The following is an 18,930-nucleotide window of genomic DNA, read 5'->3' on the forward strand; positions in this document are numbered from 1 at the left end:
GATTTCAGTGTCTCTAACTCAGGCTACGTGTGCTGCCCCATCCGCCCCTTCTCTCCACCCGCCCCAGAAGGAGTGTTTTCTAATGCAGCATAGCGCTTACTGCAATCCAGCATGTGGAAAAACAAAACCAAGTACAAAGTTACGCTTCTTTTTTGCAGCTAAATGTCTATTTGCTTTTCTACTTCAAGTAGTCTAGCCTGTCCAGCTATATCTACAGTCAGGACACGTCTAAAAAGTCTCATCTTCACTGATACCAGCTTGACTCCACTGGAATTAGCAATATTGGGAGCCAGAGCACAGACAGGCCATGGGTGCTTTTAAGTACCATGCCCTCTAGTGCTTCTCAGAGCAGGTCTAAATGGCATAGTACTTAAAGCATCAGTGACAGCAAGTGGCCCACCTAAAAAAGGGTTTCTCAATGTTGCTAATCCTGATAAAGATAAGCCACTGGTTCCAATGATGGGGAATTTTTAAAAATGTCTCCAACGCAGACCAGGCCTGCGGCTCCGAGTTGACTCTCGTTGAAAGTGATGGAAGGAATCCCATTTAAGTCAATGAGTGTTCTGTTGGATACCAAATAGGATCACAATAGACCCCATATTTAAACCTGGTGACACTATGAGTATTTCTGCCAGCAATCTGACTCTCAGGAAATGCCCAAACAACCCAGAATACACTTTCTCATTAGCTTTCAAATAAATCAAATACATTTCATATATAAAACACTTTTATTAAAACAAATGTACAACACTTTTTATATACACAACTATGTACAGGAAAATGCTCAGTTACAATTAGTGATTTGATGTATTTCCGGACACTTAGGCGTAAATCAAAAAGACCTCCCTCCTTTTTGTACTTTGTACTGCTCTGCATAGGCTTATATCTTTTGGTTCTCTAAAGATCTTCTCTACACAGTTCATCGGGTATATACTGGACGTGGTAGTCTATGTTCTCTATTGCAGTGAAGAGCATTACGTTGGCTGCCATAAAAGGCACTGTATAAATAAAGTGTTATGCCCATCAGTGCAAAAAAGTATGGGTCCCAAAGTGTGGTAACTCTTTCATAATTATTAAATGGAAAATTGGTATATGTCATGCATAATGACAACAGAATAGAATGTCCTATGAGCAGATCTTCTGAATAACTGTAATATGCAGAAGCAAAGCATGTAGCTGATTGTCACATTTTCTTGGCCTAAACATATTTACAAACATGAGGAATTTGATTTGTCGGTCAAATGTTTGCTGGAATGATCACAGGAAAGAGGGTCAATTAGTGCAATTTTTGTTGAATCCAAAAATCTGTAATGATTGTCATCAAGCTCAGAAGTACTTCACCAGGTAGGCATCAACAGAGCTAACCTGAATAGGCAAATTTGCCCTGGGTGCCCTAAGCACCGGATTAGTAAAGGAGAGTAAATGAAACTGTAGATGATCTCCTCCAAAAGCCGTGCTTTTAAGTTATAATATAAAAGACATGAGAGAGAAATGGGGATCCTAGCCCAGCTTCTACTGACTCACAGCACCTGTCACTTGTATCCCAACAAAAAGGCCAGAACCCCATTTCACATTAATGTAGGAACAGCTTCACATCGGAAGCAATTTTATGTTTTATAGGACAATGGCTTAGTCAACCAACTTCAATGCACACAGTTCTGCTAAGAAGGTTTTTTAATAATGGAGTTTTGATGGCTCAATCTCTTCAGTCCCATAAGCTAAACGGAAAGTACAGGTTCTTTCTTCTCACACAGTCAGTAACAAACAATGCCTCCCACTCTGTTCACATCCATGAGGAACAGGAGAAGTAAAGCAGTTCACAGTCTGAGGAAGCAAGAGAGGTTTACAAGCTACATGGAATGGCTTGTATACCAGTAGATCGAACGGTGTCCAGCCAAGAGAATTCTAGACTGCTTTTCAGATCAGTACAAAATCTGAACTCTATTTCCCCTAAAAAAAAATAGAAATGAAAAGAAATGTACTATGTGTGGCAGCAGCAGCAAAATAGTTAATGTATACTAATAATACTATAGTGAAATGCAAACGTTATTCAAATGAGCTCTGACTAAAATTGAATATATCGGCAAGATTTTTATCTTAAAAATGCTTTAAATTTGCTGAAATCCTTATTACAACTTCCATTTTTTTTAACCATTCTCACTGATGCTACAGCTAGGTAACTTTAACTCTGGAAACTGACACAGATTAAAAGTAATCTGTAAGGCTAAAATGGAAATTGAGTTAAGCACATATTTCGGTGCTGAATTCCCACTAATAAGGCCAAGGCTGCATATAAATATAACTTTTAAACACAAATCTGTGGTACATTTTCTAGTACAAATTGTCTTTAAAAAAAATCCCCAACAAACTCCTTCAATTTGAAATGAATGTGCTGGCCAGAAATCTAAAATAAAGCACAGTAATGCATGAACTACTCTATCCTTTTTGGTTTTTCACCCGACTTAAAGCCATTTTGCATAAAGAGCTTAATCTGCTTCTCCCTCTGCCTCTGGTTGTATTCTAAGTAACTTTGCTTCAGAAATTAAGGGAGTTGTACCTGAGGTTGTATCTATTTCAGAATCTTGCTCCTTGTAGCTGAAGTTGCTGCAGATGTTTTGTGTGCCGGGCTCATTGGTAAGATATCCTTTCCCACCGACACTGGTTGCATGCCAGTCTTGTTCAAACAGCTGTAAGAGACAAAGGGGAAGGTTTGAAATGTGTGGCCTTACAATGTTCAAGAGAACAAATCAAACCTCATTGGACAAACAGATCAGCAACAATAATATTTCCTACATAGGGCTGATGATGCCAGCTGGCATTGCAGTTAAATCTAAGGGCAGATTTCATCATGATGTAGATAACTAACTATGAATACACATCATAAAACCACCTCACAATTTGCTGGCATTGTCAATTTTCACTGGACTAGCATAAGTACTGCAGTTCAGTACTGAGGACCCCTGTAGGGAAGCTTGCACAAAGCAGATCCACACTATGCTTACTGCTAATAGCCCCTCACTTTCATAAATGCTAAACTCACTTCCCTCCTTGCTCATATATGTAAAATTCCTATTAATTTAAGTAAGGATCAAGCTAATGCAGAACACATGCCAAGAGCACACCCCAAGAAGGAAGGTGCTTATAAATGTGTTACGTGCCTAGACGTATAGCTAAATCGATTTAAATGCACCACATTAGTTGGGGATATAGAAGAGATTCCTTCTAGAGTGTAAATGTCTTCTCAGTCTCTGATCCATCACTCAGCTTTTCAGTGTTTGTCTCTAAAATGGTACATGTGCTCTCAAAGTGACAGAAGAATATTAAGTATTTCCACCTGTGTGTGTTCTCCATATCCTAGCTGTACAAAGGATTTTTATTTACAAGTTCTCAGTGCACCTAACTCTGTTTATATGCTTTGTTTTCTCCTCCTCCCTTGATACAAATAGCAACTTATTCAATATTATTCTGAAAAGAAGACATCATCTTTTTACCTTGTAAAGTTGCTCTTTCATTTCTTCTGCATCATCATCTGTTACTGTTAGGTTTTATAAAGACATAGGGAAAAGAAAAAAACATGTTTCCATTAACTCGGTGTCCTCATTGGCAAAAATCACAGATCAGCTTCCCTGCTTTTCCACTCCGTTATCACCAGAGATTACTTCACGTTTTCTAGCGACATAATAGCACTAAAACATCTTATACGCCAGCAGATTCAGGGTCACTTCTGCCACCTCTATGAGTAACAGGAAGCCCTAGGAATTTCTGCAGGCTATAGAGGTCACCACTCTAGGAAACTCTGAGCCCCTTGTGTACCCCTCCTCCTGCAGTGACATGACATGGTTTTTGGGGGTAGATCACATCAGAGGAGTGGACAGTTGATCCACAACTAGATGCTTCCATCACTCTCAAGCTTCCCCTGCCCTCTTATAAACTCAGTTACTGTTAGAGGTCATGAACTTCAGTGACAATTGTAGGCTGGCTGTGCATCTGTTCTACACCCTCCCAGCAGGTTGGGGGAAGAACTCTTTCCCCCTGGAACTCTCAAGTACAAAGCACTGTGCAACAATGCATCAAGATCAGAGATCTCTTCCTTACCCCTGAGGGTGACACTTTTATACCTGGAAGTGAGGAGTCTGAGACATGTAATATCCCAGCACAGTTCAGGCAGCTAATGAAAATATTATGCATCCAAACCTTCAGTCCTTGTGCATGCAAAACTGCCAATGACTTCAGCAGGCGTTTTGCACATATAAGAGCTGCAACATAAGGCCCCTCAATTTTAACAAACGAAAGCTTTTTGTTTTTGTAATAAATTTGACTACAGATGAGTAGATCCCATTAACCCTGGAACGCATGCTAGATCTTGCCACTTGTACTTGAAGGGCCTATTGTTTTTTCTGGCACCCCATACAGCTGCATGTCCCCCTGAAACCAGCAATGGTAGGATTATTTCCATCTGGCTGACCTGAGGTTTAAACCAATAAAATACCAACCTTCAGAAGATGAAGCCAAAGGTGACACTTGAAGCTGGTAAAGGTCATTTGTGCTGTCAGCCATTGCTATTTCCATTGGACTCCTCCAATCTGTCAGTGCGTTCATATCACACGGTGAGAGATCTGTGGAATGCGCAGAAAGGAAGAGTTAGAATTTTTAGGAAATGCAAAGGCTTTCTGATTCAGAATAGCCTCCAATCCCTCACCGTCCACGCTACAGCACATTGCATATATCTCATTATATAGATGCCCAGGAAAAGCCACTGTTTCCTCTGCTTATAATGCTGAGATCTCATATACTGGGGTTTGGTAAGTGCAGCACATTCTGCTAAGTTTGAAGAACTAAAATTGAATCTCACCTAGAGTGATGGAGGCGTTCTCAAGCTCCACTTCCTGTTCTGCATAGCTGTGAACTGTATAACCACTGTGGTCATCTGGTAGACTGCTGCTGTTCAGTGCTTCTACTGCCTCATCCATCCTCTGGTCTTCATATGACTATAAAGACACATGCATTGAATGAAAGATCTATTAGACCAAGATGTGATCTATTTGTTCCCATATGTCAAAACTTCAAAGCAAACCTCTGATTCCTTTAGCTGCTAGAGTTAATACATACCTTTCTCTTACTCCTGCTTTTTGACTCTCTAGATGACTTTGACTTCCTTTCTGTGAAAGCAAAAACAAGGTGACAGTGAGAAAAAGCCTGCAGCCACTTCTGATGGCTCCAATCTTACATGACCGCAATTGCTCTGTGTAGTGATGCTTTGCGCTGCAAGGGCATGATCATACTCTGGGAGTTTTGCCATTGATTTCAGTGACAGCAGTGACTGCTGTATTCTTCCCACCCTTGAGGGGAGCGCACTTCTGTGCCTGATGAAGTGATCCCGTTAGTGGTATTGTGAGAATGAATTAATTTTCAAAAAATTGCTATGAGATCTTGGGATGAAAGGAGCTATACATCCGAAGTAATATTTAGCAATAGTAATAATACTGCCTATTCACAGCAATACTCTACTTCTATCAAGGAATTTATACTGTACCTATTCACAAGCAGAACAGGAAACGTAAACAGACTATTAACTGCACTAATGGTCCCCTTAAGGCAAATTATGTTGAGGATTGGCCGTAATACACCTACCTTTTTTCTGAAGCTTTGTTAAGGGTGGTAGCATCCTGTAAACCCGGACTGCGCTGCAGCCTTTGTTGATACTTTTGTCCTTCACTTCCTCAATATCAGGCAGTGAATTCATGGCACAGCGGAAATTTGCCTTCCAAGTTTTGGGATCCGGCTCTTTCTCGCCTACCTTGTATCTCCCTATAAATAAGAGATGGTGCGTAAGTATTCAGAGATTCTGCAGACATTGTTCCCAAAAGAACTAATTTGTGTTCCATTCTTCAGTCATATAAGGCAGTCAATATAGTCACACGGGATGTAGACTAGGGCAGAATTAGGCTCTACCTGTTTATGTGATAGACAGAATTTTAAAACCAGCACGTACCAGTATGAATGGCCCAGCTTCGGAAAAGGCAGGCATCTTTATCTATATCCCAGCCATGTTTAGCTGCATGTTTCCATGGGATCTGGAACATCATCTTATCCTGTAGTTAAACAATGCAGTTTTGAATACAGGGAATATAACATACAGCCATTCATGACTAAATATGGACTTAATCCAAGATAACTCAGCCACACCAAGGGAACTCTGCATTAAGGCTACCACCAGATTCCTAATGTAGCATTCACTTAGTACCATCTATGTTCTACATCCCATGTAACGTTCCCCAGGGTTCTGAGTTTCAGAGAGCTGTATAACAAGATATAATAGATATGAGGGACACTGCCAGCCTCATCTCAGAACTACCTTGGTCTGTTGGTTTGTCTCTGATCCTTATGTTTATCATAAAATTCTTAGGTGTCTTTCTCTGCACAGAATCTTTTTAAATATTAACAGTAAGGACCTATGTACACCATAAGAAACCTATTTCTTACAGTGCAACATTAATTTAGCTCAGATAGCTCCTTTCATACGCACTTCAAGACACTTTACAGTTTAAAATATTCAATGAGCAAAAAATCCGGAATCAATTACGATAAACCTAAATAATCTTATTGTGGGTGAGTTTCGTATGGTTGTAATTCTCAGTGAAGTGATGGGAATACAGTATTGAAGTTCAGATGCTCAGTATCTCTCAAGATTTGGCCTAAAGTCCCATTCAGTGGTTGAGACTATAACACTGATTCCTTAACTGAGATAAATGACTTGACCCAAGTTAGAGGCAGACCTCAGATGGTCTTGGCTCCCAAGGTTATGGTCTGACTGCTCTCATTTTTTTTTCCTTCCTAGTACTTCCCCAATAAAAGTCAGGTCTACTCCATTTATCATGATCAATTACAGCTACTGTTTTCTGAAAACAAAAAATGCTGTTTTATGTAGTGTGTATAAACTCTTTCCATTTTTTTTTTAATCTATTGATGTGATCTTGATTTTTATATAACATCAGCTAAGAATACAAGGATGAGGATGATTAAAGATACAAAAGTAATGACAAAGAAACCCACCTTGTTGATCCACACCAATCCTGGTATTTGATTGGAATTAATCTGCAACTCCAGCCAAGGCCTCATGCGCATTCTTGTTACTGGCATGTTGTCTGTGAAAGGAAAAGAATAAATATAGGTAAGCAAAAGAGTAAATATGCTGGTCATTTTGTAATGACATCCCTCGCTGCTTACTCTTAACACTACTACTCATGGGCAGTATGCTTTCAACAAAACCCAAACTTGGTCCAGAATCAATAAACCATTTCTCTTCCAACATCTTGGCAGTTTCTGAATGGCAATTTTTGTTCTAATCTGGCTACATTATCCCTCAAATAGAGAAGTCAAATTATAGAATTTGGGAAACTGGATGGCTCTGGAGGTTGGTACTGGGATGCAGAGCTCTTCCCCCCCACGATACCATTCAGAACTCAGCCCTGTAGTGAGAGAGACGTATTACTGTCAGGTGCAGTTTGGTGGCTTACATGAAAAGAGTTTAGTCTCAGACCTTTAACCAGTGAGCAAAATTGCCACATCTCATGAGCCACCAACACCTCTGGTACTCTGCATCCCAGACTTGGTGCAGAAGCCAAGAAGTCAAAGGTTCATGGACTCTGAACTCTCTCTTTGCACCCACAATATTAGTCACTCCGGGTTGTGGCCAAGGCACACTGGCAGGGCAGTGTGAACTGCTAAGTCCTGTGTTGAACTTGTCCTGTGCCATACCAAAGGATGGACGTCAGTCTCCAGGGCTATCACGCCCGTGCGGCCCATGAACACTAAATTTAAAAAAATTCTTAAAATCTTTGTAAGTGACTGAGGGGGCGTGTGTGTGTGAAGCGTGAGTGTTAGGCTCCAGAGGAATTATAGACTAGCAAAAAAATTCTTTCTGAGGGAGTGTCTTTGTTACTTGTCTTTTCGTTGCCACTTATTTCAGTGCCAAGTTTCCCCTCTCATTAATGTTTACCTTTTTAAAAAAAAACAGTGCAGTAGATTAGTCTATAAATGTTGCACTCTGCTACAAAGTTTTCCTTGCACTAAGACCTACTGGCATAAATATATTTCTTGCCTTGGTTTTTATATGGAAATATCAGCATTTCCAAAACAACAGAATTCACCGTTTTACAAATAATAGACCCTCCTCGACAGCTTCAGTGAGCTGGCAGTAGGATTAGGCTTACATAACCCAACCCCCCTTTATAATGGGAGAGGAGATCAATTACTTTCTCCAAGTTACCATGAAGCTTTTCTACTGGGCTCCTTCTCTTTTCCTGTAACACATTCCTGCCTGTATGGCCTCCATGTGGACATTAGCATTTAGCTTTGGTGCTAGGATAGGCTTAAAGAAGGGCTGCAAAACTGAACTCAAGGAATGATGCTTGGAGTCCTATTGTAAAACACAGTTAATTAGACAATTTCAAGCTAGTAGTGGTTCTTGACTTTGACTAAAAAAGCCTCAATTGACATTATTTTCACCTTTATGTAGCTCCTTCGTACTTAATGACAAGTATATAAACTGAAACAGGAATGCAATGTTTGTGACTGAGAATAGCATTACTAAACACTGGCAAGCAATCCTGAACAGCAAATTATATTTATGAGGTAGGGTGTCTGATAATAGCATCACAATCAGGCCCTGTGCACACAGACACAGAAAGGCATGGGTCCTGTCACTGTATGCTTACTGTTCCTCAGGGATGTATTGACACAATAGATTATGCTAACATGAAGAAATGTTCTGCAACAATTTTGATTCCTAAGCAGCCAATACACTAAGGTTTCTGACTTCCACTCTCACTATCTCACCCTGTTGGGCAAATTCTAATACAGAATGTTATACTTTTCTCCAAGACCCTTCTGTTACTCAGATTCAGGTGGGTGACTTAAGCACGCATGAGTTCAGCATTTCCTTGCACTGTTAGGTGTAAAGTTAGAGTTTTGCCATTAATTTTGCACCGTTTGTGAGAGTTCATTTTACTCACTATTGCTTTTGTGAGACTAAAAGGATGCCATCAACTGTGCTAGCTCCAAAATTTTTTTTGTGATTTTTTTGTTTAAAGTTGTATTTATATGGATATTTATACAATATATATTTCCAAAGTACAAAATACTTTTCAAAATACATCCCGTGATCTTATATTTCTCTAGCTTGTAAGTATACACCTGAATTTCACATACTTAAATGTTAATTTGCAACATGGCTCATCTGAACAAATAATCCTCAAATTCACAAAATCATAAAATACAGGAATCATCTCTTTTGTGGTCAGTTCTGCAAATGCCTGAAGATTTGACTCTTTATTTGTTGGTCCCACCGACCTTTCCCCATAAACCTTGACTATTTTCAGCTTTTCCCAACCTCATCTGCATTCAAATGCTTTAATTCTCTCTGTTGCCTATGAACGCTGCTCTCCGGTGTTGAAGCCAAAAGCATGACTTTATTTTCAGCCTTTACTTCCTGTGTATCAGCGAGCAGCAACAGCACCCTTTGTTGTCACACAGTTGCCCGTATTTGTCTTACTCTTTTCCCCCACCATCACCTCAGAAAGCAATCTGATGCCCAAGCACAGAATTAGAGGCGCTCCTTCCTGTGTCTTTGCATTACACATAATTGTATATACAAGTTAAAACAACAACACACCCTTTCCTCCCTAACAAGATAAATTCTGTCACCAGAATGTGACTGAACCTCTAACGTGCACAGCAGCTTAAGTGTCTGCAAATTCACTAAACTCCTCGTTTACCAGTTCAGAAGTTGATTTGCAGGGCTAAGGCCATTTATTGCATCCTACTTGCCGTGCAAACTTCTTGCGACTGGTCTTTGCTCTCTGTCCCCTGGCATCCCTTGTCTTGCCAAGCCTCCGTACACAAGCTGCTTTCCTATTATTTCCTTGTTGGCCACTCTGGTTACAGGACCGAGTGCTGTTTGCTAAGAGTCCTGCAAAGTCCTGCAACTCCAGTTCCGAAGCTGTCCTGCACCGAGTGCTCCTGGCTGGAGGCGGAAGCAGACCTCTGACTCGGCGGCTGCTAGCTGCACCAGGCGTGACCCACCTTGTTCTCCGGTCCCCAGTGCACTGCCTTGCAAAGGTGCCCAGTGAGCCAGCAGATCCGCCTCCGGTGAACGAGCCGTGACTTCTGCAGGCTGCGAAGCGAGGTGGTCTCGGTATATCCTTACACTAGTCGGGATTCCCCACTTGCCTAGATGAACGTCTCGTGCCGACCAATCAGCATTCGCCCAGAGGCCGGGCTATGCTCCGCCCTCGCTCATTGGCTGGCTGGCGAGCATCATTTCGGGGAAATCAGGCTGTTGTAGCACTAGCGGCTGAAGGGGAAGTACGGCTCCCCCTCCCCCGCCCGTCTCCCTGCTGCTCCCTGGGTGTGGGAGCAGAGGGATAGGGTGAGGAGGAGAAGTGAGAGGTTCCTTGGGAGCCCTCTGAAACTGCCTCCCCACCCACCGGACACCCACCAGTGTCACAGGAGCAGGTGACCCCTGGGTCCTGTCCCATTGCAGCTGGGTCCCATCCCTGGGGGGCAGACATGTTCTGGGTCCCACTGTCCCAGTTTCTCCAACTGGTCAGATCTATCCCTGTACTTCTGAGGGGCTTGAATCCAACTATGGATCTGGGTGCTGTGTCCCGCTGTCAGTTCTGGGCCCCTTTTGCATGGTCTTTGGGGCAGGGATCTTGTCTCTTGCGCACCTTTATGCAGTGCAAGGTGTGTTGGCATTACTAGTGATACTCGGTGCTCTGGGTGCCTTCCATCTGAGGATCTCCAAGCACTACATGAACACTAATGAACTAAGCCTCATAACCTCTGTGTGTGCCAGGTATTATGTCCATCTTACAGAGAGAGAAATCAAGGCATAAAAGGTTAGATGACTTGTGCAAGGTCAGAGAGGCACAGCTGGAAATCAAGAGAACTTGGCTCCTAGTCCCATGCTCAGACCACTAGACCAGCTCCCTCTGCATAAAATCTTGCATGCTAATAATTAGCTTTCATTCTAACGGCTCTTAAAGTGCTTAACAGACCGACTAGGATGCTACACACAAAGCTTGTTGAATCCACCCCTGAAATATGGCAGTGGGGGTGGCAGGGGAGAGCAGCAGCTTGTCTGAAAGCACATAACAACACTAACAATTTAGAACAGGAAATGAATGACAATACTGCATGCAGATGAAATGGCAAAAAACCCTATTTGGCCAGGACTTCAGGGTTAACATTCCAAACTCTTACAAAAAAGGGTTGTGGGATCATAACCAACTGGCAAGGATTGATGCTGTTTTGACATCGAATTGAAAAGATTGCCCCTTAACACTGTTCTAGGGCATCAGTTTAGTACAAACTAGAAAGAAAGACTCACCGATAACACAGTTCATGAGTCCTAAGGTGGACCTTGCAACTATGAATATATTTAGTTGATATTAGAGTTACATAAGAAAGTATGTAGCAGCAGCTGGAATAAAAAGCAGCTATGATGACCCGGAAATCAAGCCAGAGGAAAATAGCAGGAAAAAGGAGTGTGTGGGGAATGTTCCTGATTTCCTTTTTTCTTTTTAAACTTTTGCAGCATGTAGTGATAGTTAAGAGCCTGTTTGCTCAGTTTCTTGAGTCAAAGTAATGTGAAGTTACTGGTGTGTCTTTAAAATGACAAGCAGGTACATCAATCCATCTTAGTAAGGGTCTGATCCTGCACTAACTGAGAACTCAAAATCTAGCAGGGTTGAATGTTCGGGGAATGCACATTTGGGTCTAAAAGAAGCAGGTAGGGGCCTCTGTGAATGCAGGCACCAAACAAGTCTCTGTGTATACTATAAAAATAATTAAGTCAGGGGAGCTGCTGATAACATAGTCCCCATCTGGTTTCACTGTGGTGAAAAGTGGTAGTGTAGACAAAACTTGACCATGCTCTGTGGCCAGGTTAAAAACCTGGACAATCTTAATTGGGTCCTTTAATTTGATTATAGTTGTAACATAGATGGGGTCTTACTTTGGTGTCTCTGTTCATAAAGCTCTTAGTTGAGATCTGGTCTCAGTCTCTCACTCCCATACGGTTATAGAACATTGCTTAGTTCTCCAGTGAGTCCCAAGACACTTTTTACTTCCACAGCATCCCTCTGCCAGGTGGTACGTACAGTTGCTTGTAGCAGCAATTTTAAAATTTATCCTATGTATCTGCCCTCCAAAGCGATCACTATGGAGGGGAGGGGACTGGGAAACAAGGACACTTTGCAAACACTGGGAAAGAAAGCATCCCCCGGTCTCTCCAGCTTCGGCAGTGTGTCAGGGATGTGTTGCTTTGAAATAACTATCCTAAAGAAAGAAGGGTAACCATTTTTTGTCCTCCTGTATGCCTCTGGGCAGGCACAGGGGTAAGCGAGGGCTTGATCCACACCACTGAAGTCAACAGAAAGACTCCCAATTATTTTGAGAGAATTGGATTGGGCCCTGAGAGCAGAACTGGGTACTGCTGTTTTTACTGGTGACTTGAGTCTAGCAAAGAGTGAGGTAATTTTGAAATGTCATTAGTCATTTCATGCTAGCATTTGAATGGTCCTCAAGTAAGGTATGAAGTTCACATCTAAGAGGAAGGTAGGTTTGGGTTTTTTTTTGCAAATCTAGGTTAACAGCATCTGCCTGCTGTTTTTCATGATGAAAAACACAAACACGCTCTTTAAAAAAGTAAAGCTTAGAGTCTAAAGAAAGAAGCAAAAATCAAAAATCTCTCAAATTTTCTTAATTTTTTAGCCTATAATTGTATTAGTATATATTGTTTAACATTTATGCTATGGTAGAACCTTCATCAGAGCCTGTTGTGCAAAATGCTGTACAAACACACAGAAAATGACAGTCCCTGCTCCAACGAGCTTACATTCTAAAAGACCAGGCCTAACCGGTAGATGAGACAAATAAGCAGGTCATTATGGAGACAAGGCAGCAAAAATGAGAGGTTATGTGCAATTCTTCCCCAATCAGGGGCAACAAACACATTTTCCACTTCCAAACAATGAGCTACAATGGATCTGAAATGCTGTAACATTCAATTCTAAAGGTGACCTGCAAAGGAGGAGGAAGTTTAGTTACCTTTTTTCACTGACTTGTGTTATGTAAAGCTGGCCTGAAAGATTTGTTTGTTTTATTCTAAAGCCCTGTTTTCTGCTCGCTTGTAAACTTTAGAAGTTCCAGAATGTGGAGTATGACCTTCTCTGGCTTTGTTGGAGGTGTTGGAGGTCTTGAGAGAGAGAGAGAGAGAGAGAGAGAGAGAGAGATCATGAGTTTTAGGTATATAGGAATTGACATTCTAGATTAGGACAGTATCCTATCACCACTGATAGTGGCCAGTACCATCTGCTTCAGAGGAGGTTACAAGAAACCTACAGGCGGTAGTTATGCAATAATCTGCCCACAGGGAAAATTTCTTCCTAAAGGTTGCATTAGAGCAGTGGTTCTCAATCTTTTTCTCATTTGCAGACCCCTAAAAATTTTTGAATGGAAATGCAGACCCCTTTGGAAAATTTAGAATTAGGGTATGTCTACACTACCCGCCGGATCGGCGGGCAGCGATCGATCCAGCGGGGATCGATTTATTGCGTCTAGTCTAGACACGATAAATCGACCCCTGAGGCCTCTCCCGTCGACTCCTGTACTCCAGCGCCACGAGAGGCGCAGGCGGAGTCAACGGAGGAGCGGCAGCAGTCGACTCACTGCGGTAAAGACACCACGGTAAGTCGATCTAAGTACGTCGACATCAGCTACGTTATTCACGTAGCTGAAGTTGCATGACTTAGATCGATTCTCCCCTGCCCCAGTGTAGACCAGAGCTTAGTCTGCAGACTCCCAGTGGTTCACAGACCACAGGTTGAGAACTACTGCATTAGAGGTTTGTTTTTTGCCTTGAAGCATGAATGCTTATATTGCTTCCAAAAACTATTTTTTAAAATTCTTATGATTGTATCGTTTTTCTCATCTCTGAACAGAGAGGCTGAAGATGCTGAACTTTGAATGAAAACATCTTTTCTCCCAGTTGTTTCTTAGGCATTTGAATTTAACAGGTGCTAACAAAAGCAGGCATGCAAAACAAGACCTGTAAACAGGGTAAATATAGATCACTTATTAGCTGAACTAATTAGGGTTCATTTGCATAGTGGGTTTTACGTCATCCTATGTATGTCCAGTCATCCAATAATCTTTCGAGGGTGGGGGGGGCAGTAGCTATGATCTGATGATTTAATGCAAAATTCATATAGGAAAACATTACAAGCTTCTTTATACATAATAAAGATTGGGGAAAAAGGGCACAAATTGGTTCCCCCCCCCCCCCCTCCTTTTTGCAGGTCAATTTAAGAATGGCTATTCTGGGCCTTTCAGGTCTGGTGGACCAGTATTCTTCAGTGTTAATGTTACTGTGTTTTGAGCAGCTGTGCTGTGTGGGATGTGGGGTGCATAATGTAAGCTTCCTTGCTATGTATTTAAATCTATAAAATCACCTTTATAGGTGCTTATAGAGCTGTGAGTAGGCATTTACACTGGGAATCAAAATAAATGCAGAGTAGGAATGCACAAAGGGAGAGTAACACCTTGATCCCAACTTTGCTCTTGTTTATAAAGAGTTAAATCAGCAGTAACTCCACTCAGTGCAATGCAATTTAAGTGAGAGCAGGATTTGGCCCATAGATCCACATTCTGCTGCAGAATCCCACTCAGAGTGACCTGTAAAGGATTTTACCCAAATCAGAGTGGTGCTTGTTTTGTTTCATTTGTTTGCTTCTTGCGTGGGACCAAGAAATAAAAAATCAGATAAAAAAACTTTTGTATGCTATGTTCTAATTAGACTCAGCGAGAACTAAAATCCTATTTCCTGTTCCCATTTATATACTGTGGAAGCACAAAAAGTGAGAACTCTGTTATTCTCCGACAATACTAAAACAACCCTACTCAGTAATACTAACAACCCTACTCAGTACAAAAAACAAACAAACAAAACTGCTTAGGGTAATTACTGAACAATATAGTTAACACAGTAAAAATTACAAATGTGGACACACTATATTTACACAAACCAGCAAACACGGTGTAATCAACACACTTCGAGAAACAGATGGATCAGTCATAAAAAAGTACTCTGCTCCACGTAGTGGAGTAGCACATGTTGTGTATACTGAGAACTATGAATTCACACATTCCTTAATGTACCCAGGAACTACATTCCTTTGTCCTACTTTATTTGATATTGAATTATCTTAGGTACCTGTATGGCCCCATTACTGTAGTATCTGGGCACCTCATAATCTTGAATGTATTTATCTGCACGCACCTCTGTGAGGTAGGGTAGACCTATTATCCTCACTTTAGAGATGCAGAATTGAGGCCCAGAGAGACTAAAGGCCAATTTTTTAAAAGCAGGTGCAAAATACCTTTAAAAGTCTAGCCCTAAATGACTCACCCAACGTCACACAAGCAGTCTGTAGCAGAGAAGGGAATTGACCTCAGCTCTTCTAAGTTGCAGGCTATTGCCTTAACCACTGGGTAGGGTTACCATACGTCCGGATTTTCCCGGACATGTCCGGCTTTTTGGGCCTCAAATCCCCGTCCGGGGGGAAATCCCAAAAAGCCGGACATGTCCGGGAAAATCGGGACATGTGGGGCCGGCGGTGCTGGGCGGGGGCCGGGGGCTGGGGCCGGCGGTGCTGGGCCGGGGGCCGGGGCCGGGCCGACGGTGCTGGGCCGGGGGCTGGGGCCGGGGCAGGCGGTGCTGGGCGGGCCGGGGGACTCGGCCGGGGGCTGGCCCGGGGCCAGCACCCCAGGGCCCGAGCCGACCCAGGCTGGAGATGGCAGGGGGGCCAGACTGGGCCGCGCCTCCTCTCCCCACCCCACCCCCTCCCCTTACCTGCTTCAGGCTTCCCGCGAATCAAATGTTTGCGGGAAGCAGGGGAGGGGGCGGAGTTGGGGCGGGCACTTTGGGGAAGGGGTGGAATTGGGGCGTGGGCGGGGCTGGGCTGGGGGCAGGGCCGGGGCCCCGTGGAGTGTCCTCTTTTTGGACACTCAAAATATGGTAACCCTACCACTGGGCCATCCTCTTAAGTAAATAATCAACAGCATACTTCAGTCCTCATCCGCAAAGGATGCCTGCACACCACCTTCAAAAGATGAGCCTGGGAATTTAAATTCCTAACTCTGCTAGACATTAGATTTAACAGAGACACTGGTTTTATGGCTCACTACAACAACTTGTAACACACCCTACTGGCTGCTAATCCTTAACTGCCCACTTCATTGTAAATGGTCTTCTACAGCAGTGGTTTCAGCCGGTCCGCCGCTTGTTCAGGGAAAGCCCCTGGCGGGCTGAGCCGGTTTGTTTACCTGCCACGTCTGCAGGTTCGGTCGATCGCGGCTCCCACTGGGCGCAGTTTGCTGCTCGAGGCCAATAGGGGCTGCAGGAAGGGTGCCCAGCACATCCCTCGGCCTGCGCCGCTTCCCGTAGCCCCCACTGGCCCGGAGCGGTGAACTGCGGCCAGTGGGAGCTGCGATCGGCCAAACCTGTGGACGCGGCAGGTAAACAAACCGGCTCGGCCCGCCAGGGGCTTTCCCTGAACAAGCGGTGGACCGGCTTTGAGAACCACTGTTCTACAGCCCACGTGAACCTCTTCTGCTTAACAATCTGGCCCATCTTGTATTTCATTCAGACACTCTGGTTACCTTCTCCAGACCCGAGAAAGAGCTCTGCAAAGCTGGAGAGCTTGTCCCGGCCACCAACAGACGTTGGTCCAATAAAAGATATTGCCTCATACAGTCTATATGTATCTACATAGGGAACAAATATTTAATAATGAGCTCCTCAGTCTAGCAGTGACAGGTATAACATGATCCAAGGCTGGAAGTTGAAGATGGACAAATTCAGACTGGAAATAAGGTGTAAATTTTTGATAGTAAGGGTAAGTAACCATTGGAACAATTTACCAAGGGTTGTGATGGATTCTCCATCGCTTCTAATTTTAAAATCAAGATTGGGTGTTTTTCTAAAAAATATATTCTAGGAATTATTTTGGGGGAAGTTCTATGGCCTGTGTTATACAGGAGGTCAGACCAGATGATCACATTGGTCCCTTCTGACCATAGAATCTATGAATCTACCTTGTCTCTAGCATATCTCAATGACAGAACAAAACAAGGAAGTAAAGCTAAGGCTGAAGGGGAGCATGAGTCAGGTGGTATGATCATGAGTAATGGAGGATTACGTGATTCTGTCAAGCTAACAGGATCCCTTATCAGTGCACAGCCCGGTATTCTAATATTATTTTTAATGAAGGTGTTGATTTTTTGATAAGGAAAGGATTCTTTTGGCGGGCAGCATCTCAGTTGTCATCGCTGAAACACGTTGTTAATTTCAACCCTATATGATGACGTTTTTTGCTTGTGACTTCCCTCTTTAATGGCACCAACAGTTGGAATCTTGTTGGCATAGAAGTTCTGCAGAGGAGACACCTGCTCTGATCAGTTGAATGAGGCCTGCCAGTTCAGGGCTTCCCTCCTGCAAACTGGAGCAAGCCCATAGAAGGGGCCTGAGTGCGTGATTTTGGTGGGGATAATAAGATACAGTGGGGTGGGACATGGGGTTAGAGCGGGGATTGGCAACCTTTGGAACATGGCCTGCCAGGGTAAGCCCCCTGGTGGGCCGAGCCGGTTTGTTTACCTGCCGTGTCCGCAGGTTTGGCCGATCATAGCTCGCACTGGCCATGGTTCGCCGCTCCAGGCCAATGGGGGCTGCGGGAAGCTGCAGCCAGCACATACCTCAGCCCGCACTGCTTCCCGCAGCCCCCATTGGCCTGGAGCAGCGAACTGCGGCCAGTGGGAGCCGCGATCGGCCGAACCTGCGGACGTGGCAGGTAAACAAACCGGGCCGGCCCGCCAGGGTGCTTACCCTGGCAAGCCACGTGCCAAAGGTTGCCGATCCCTGGGTTAGAGGATAGTGTTAGGGACAGAGGCTTTATCCACTTGGAAAACTTCCATGCCACTCACCAGACTGCTGTGAGGGGACCTAGCAGCTGGATCCTGATTGTTTTAAGCCTCCAGAATCTGAACAGGCACTGCCCCTGTCTTTGCACAGGAATCTACAGTATTATTGTTCTTTACTTAATCACAAGAGAAATACATAGATCTGTACACAAATAATAAACCCTACCCAGCTCTCCCTGCCTCAACTTCCTCACCACTCTGAAGCACTCGTTGGGCTGAGGTCCTTTGGGACCATCCAGAGTCCTCTCTGCCAGTGCATAGTTTGTGTTCTGAAACATCGCGCCTTCTCCTCCCAGCTCTTCTTCTCTGACTTGGCCTGTCTGTCCCATGCCCTCTCCTGCATGTCTCCCTGAGCCTTCCCTCCTGCTTTGGTCATGTATCTCTGTCCTGCTGGAGAATTTCCACTCTCCAAAGCCCCACCACTGCAGATCACTTGGCCAAACTTTTTTCCCTACTCAGGCACTTTTTTTAGTAACTATTGTATGGTCAGAGCACAGTCATAAGGTTGACCACTCTCCATTGTCCGTGGTCTGGAGAAGACATGACACAGCCTTTTCAGCAATGGGGGAACCTACAGATACAGAGGGGCATTCATGATGACAAAGTAGTTTTCATGGTAAGAACTTCCTAATATCAACCAGAATTCATAAAGTATACACAGCTTCCCCAAATCATCACGCATCTCATCTCCTTCCCCCCCACACACACATCACCTGACCCTTTCTATGCCCAACATCCCGCTTTCCATTCCCCGCACCCTCCTTCTAAGCACCTGTCTGTCTTCCCCAGTCCACCCACCTGTCACCCCTCTCCATGCTCCTCACAGGTCCTTTGCAGTTCCCGAGTCCCTTTAACATATATCTTTTTTCCCCTGCACCTTTTTCATGC

The 18,930-nt window shown here is 43.6% G+C and overlaps 1 protein-coding gene across 1 annotated transcript; it reads right to left on the reverse strand.

Annotated features, from left to right (window-relative positions):
* Window positions 1-715: 715 nt before the first annotated feature.
* IRF1 (interferon regulatory factor 1) lies at window positions 716-10,189 on the reverse strand. The gene is made up of 10 exons (XM_054038587.1): window positions 10,084-10,189; window positions 7,054-7,145; window positions 5,993-6,092; window positions 5,632-5,808; window positions 5,110-5,159; window positions 4,853-4,988; window positions 4,494-4,616; window positions 3,492-3,535; window positions 2,558-2,687; window positions 716-1,950 (listed from the first exon to the last, which is right to left on the reverse strand). Exons 2-10 carry the CDS (start codon window positions 7,138-7,140, stop codon window positions 1,844-1,846), a joined length of 954 nt encoding a protein of 317 aa, XP_053894562.1. The 5' UTR covers window positions 7,141-7,145; window positions 10,084-10,189; the 3' UTR covers window positions 716-1,843.
* Between the last annotated feature and the right edge of the window lie 8,741 nt (window positions 10,190-18,930).

The sequence above is a fragment of the Malaclemys terrapin genome, chromosome 8 (assembly GCF_027887155.1).
Source record: "Malaclemys terrapin pileata isolate rMalTer1 chromosome 8, rMalTer1.hap1, whole genome shotgun sequence".
Classification (NCBI taxonomy): Eukaryota; Metazoa; Chordata; order Testudines; family Emydidae; genus Malaclemys; species Malaclemys terrapin.

Coding starts and splice junctions, on each gene's coding strand:
- IRF1 (XM_054038587.1), bottom strand. CDS start 7,140: ATGCCAGTAACAAGAATGCGCATGAGGCCTTGGCTGGAGTTGCAGATT. Junction 4,617..4,852: donor GAACGCCTCCATCACTCTAG/GTGAGATTCAAT, acceptor CGCATTCCACAG/ATCTCTCACCGTGTGATATG. Junction 1,951..2,557: donor TGAAATAGATACAACCTCAG/GTACAACTCCCT, acceptor ATTTTTTTTTAG/GGGAAATAGAGTTCAGATTT.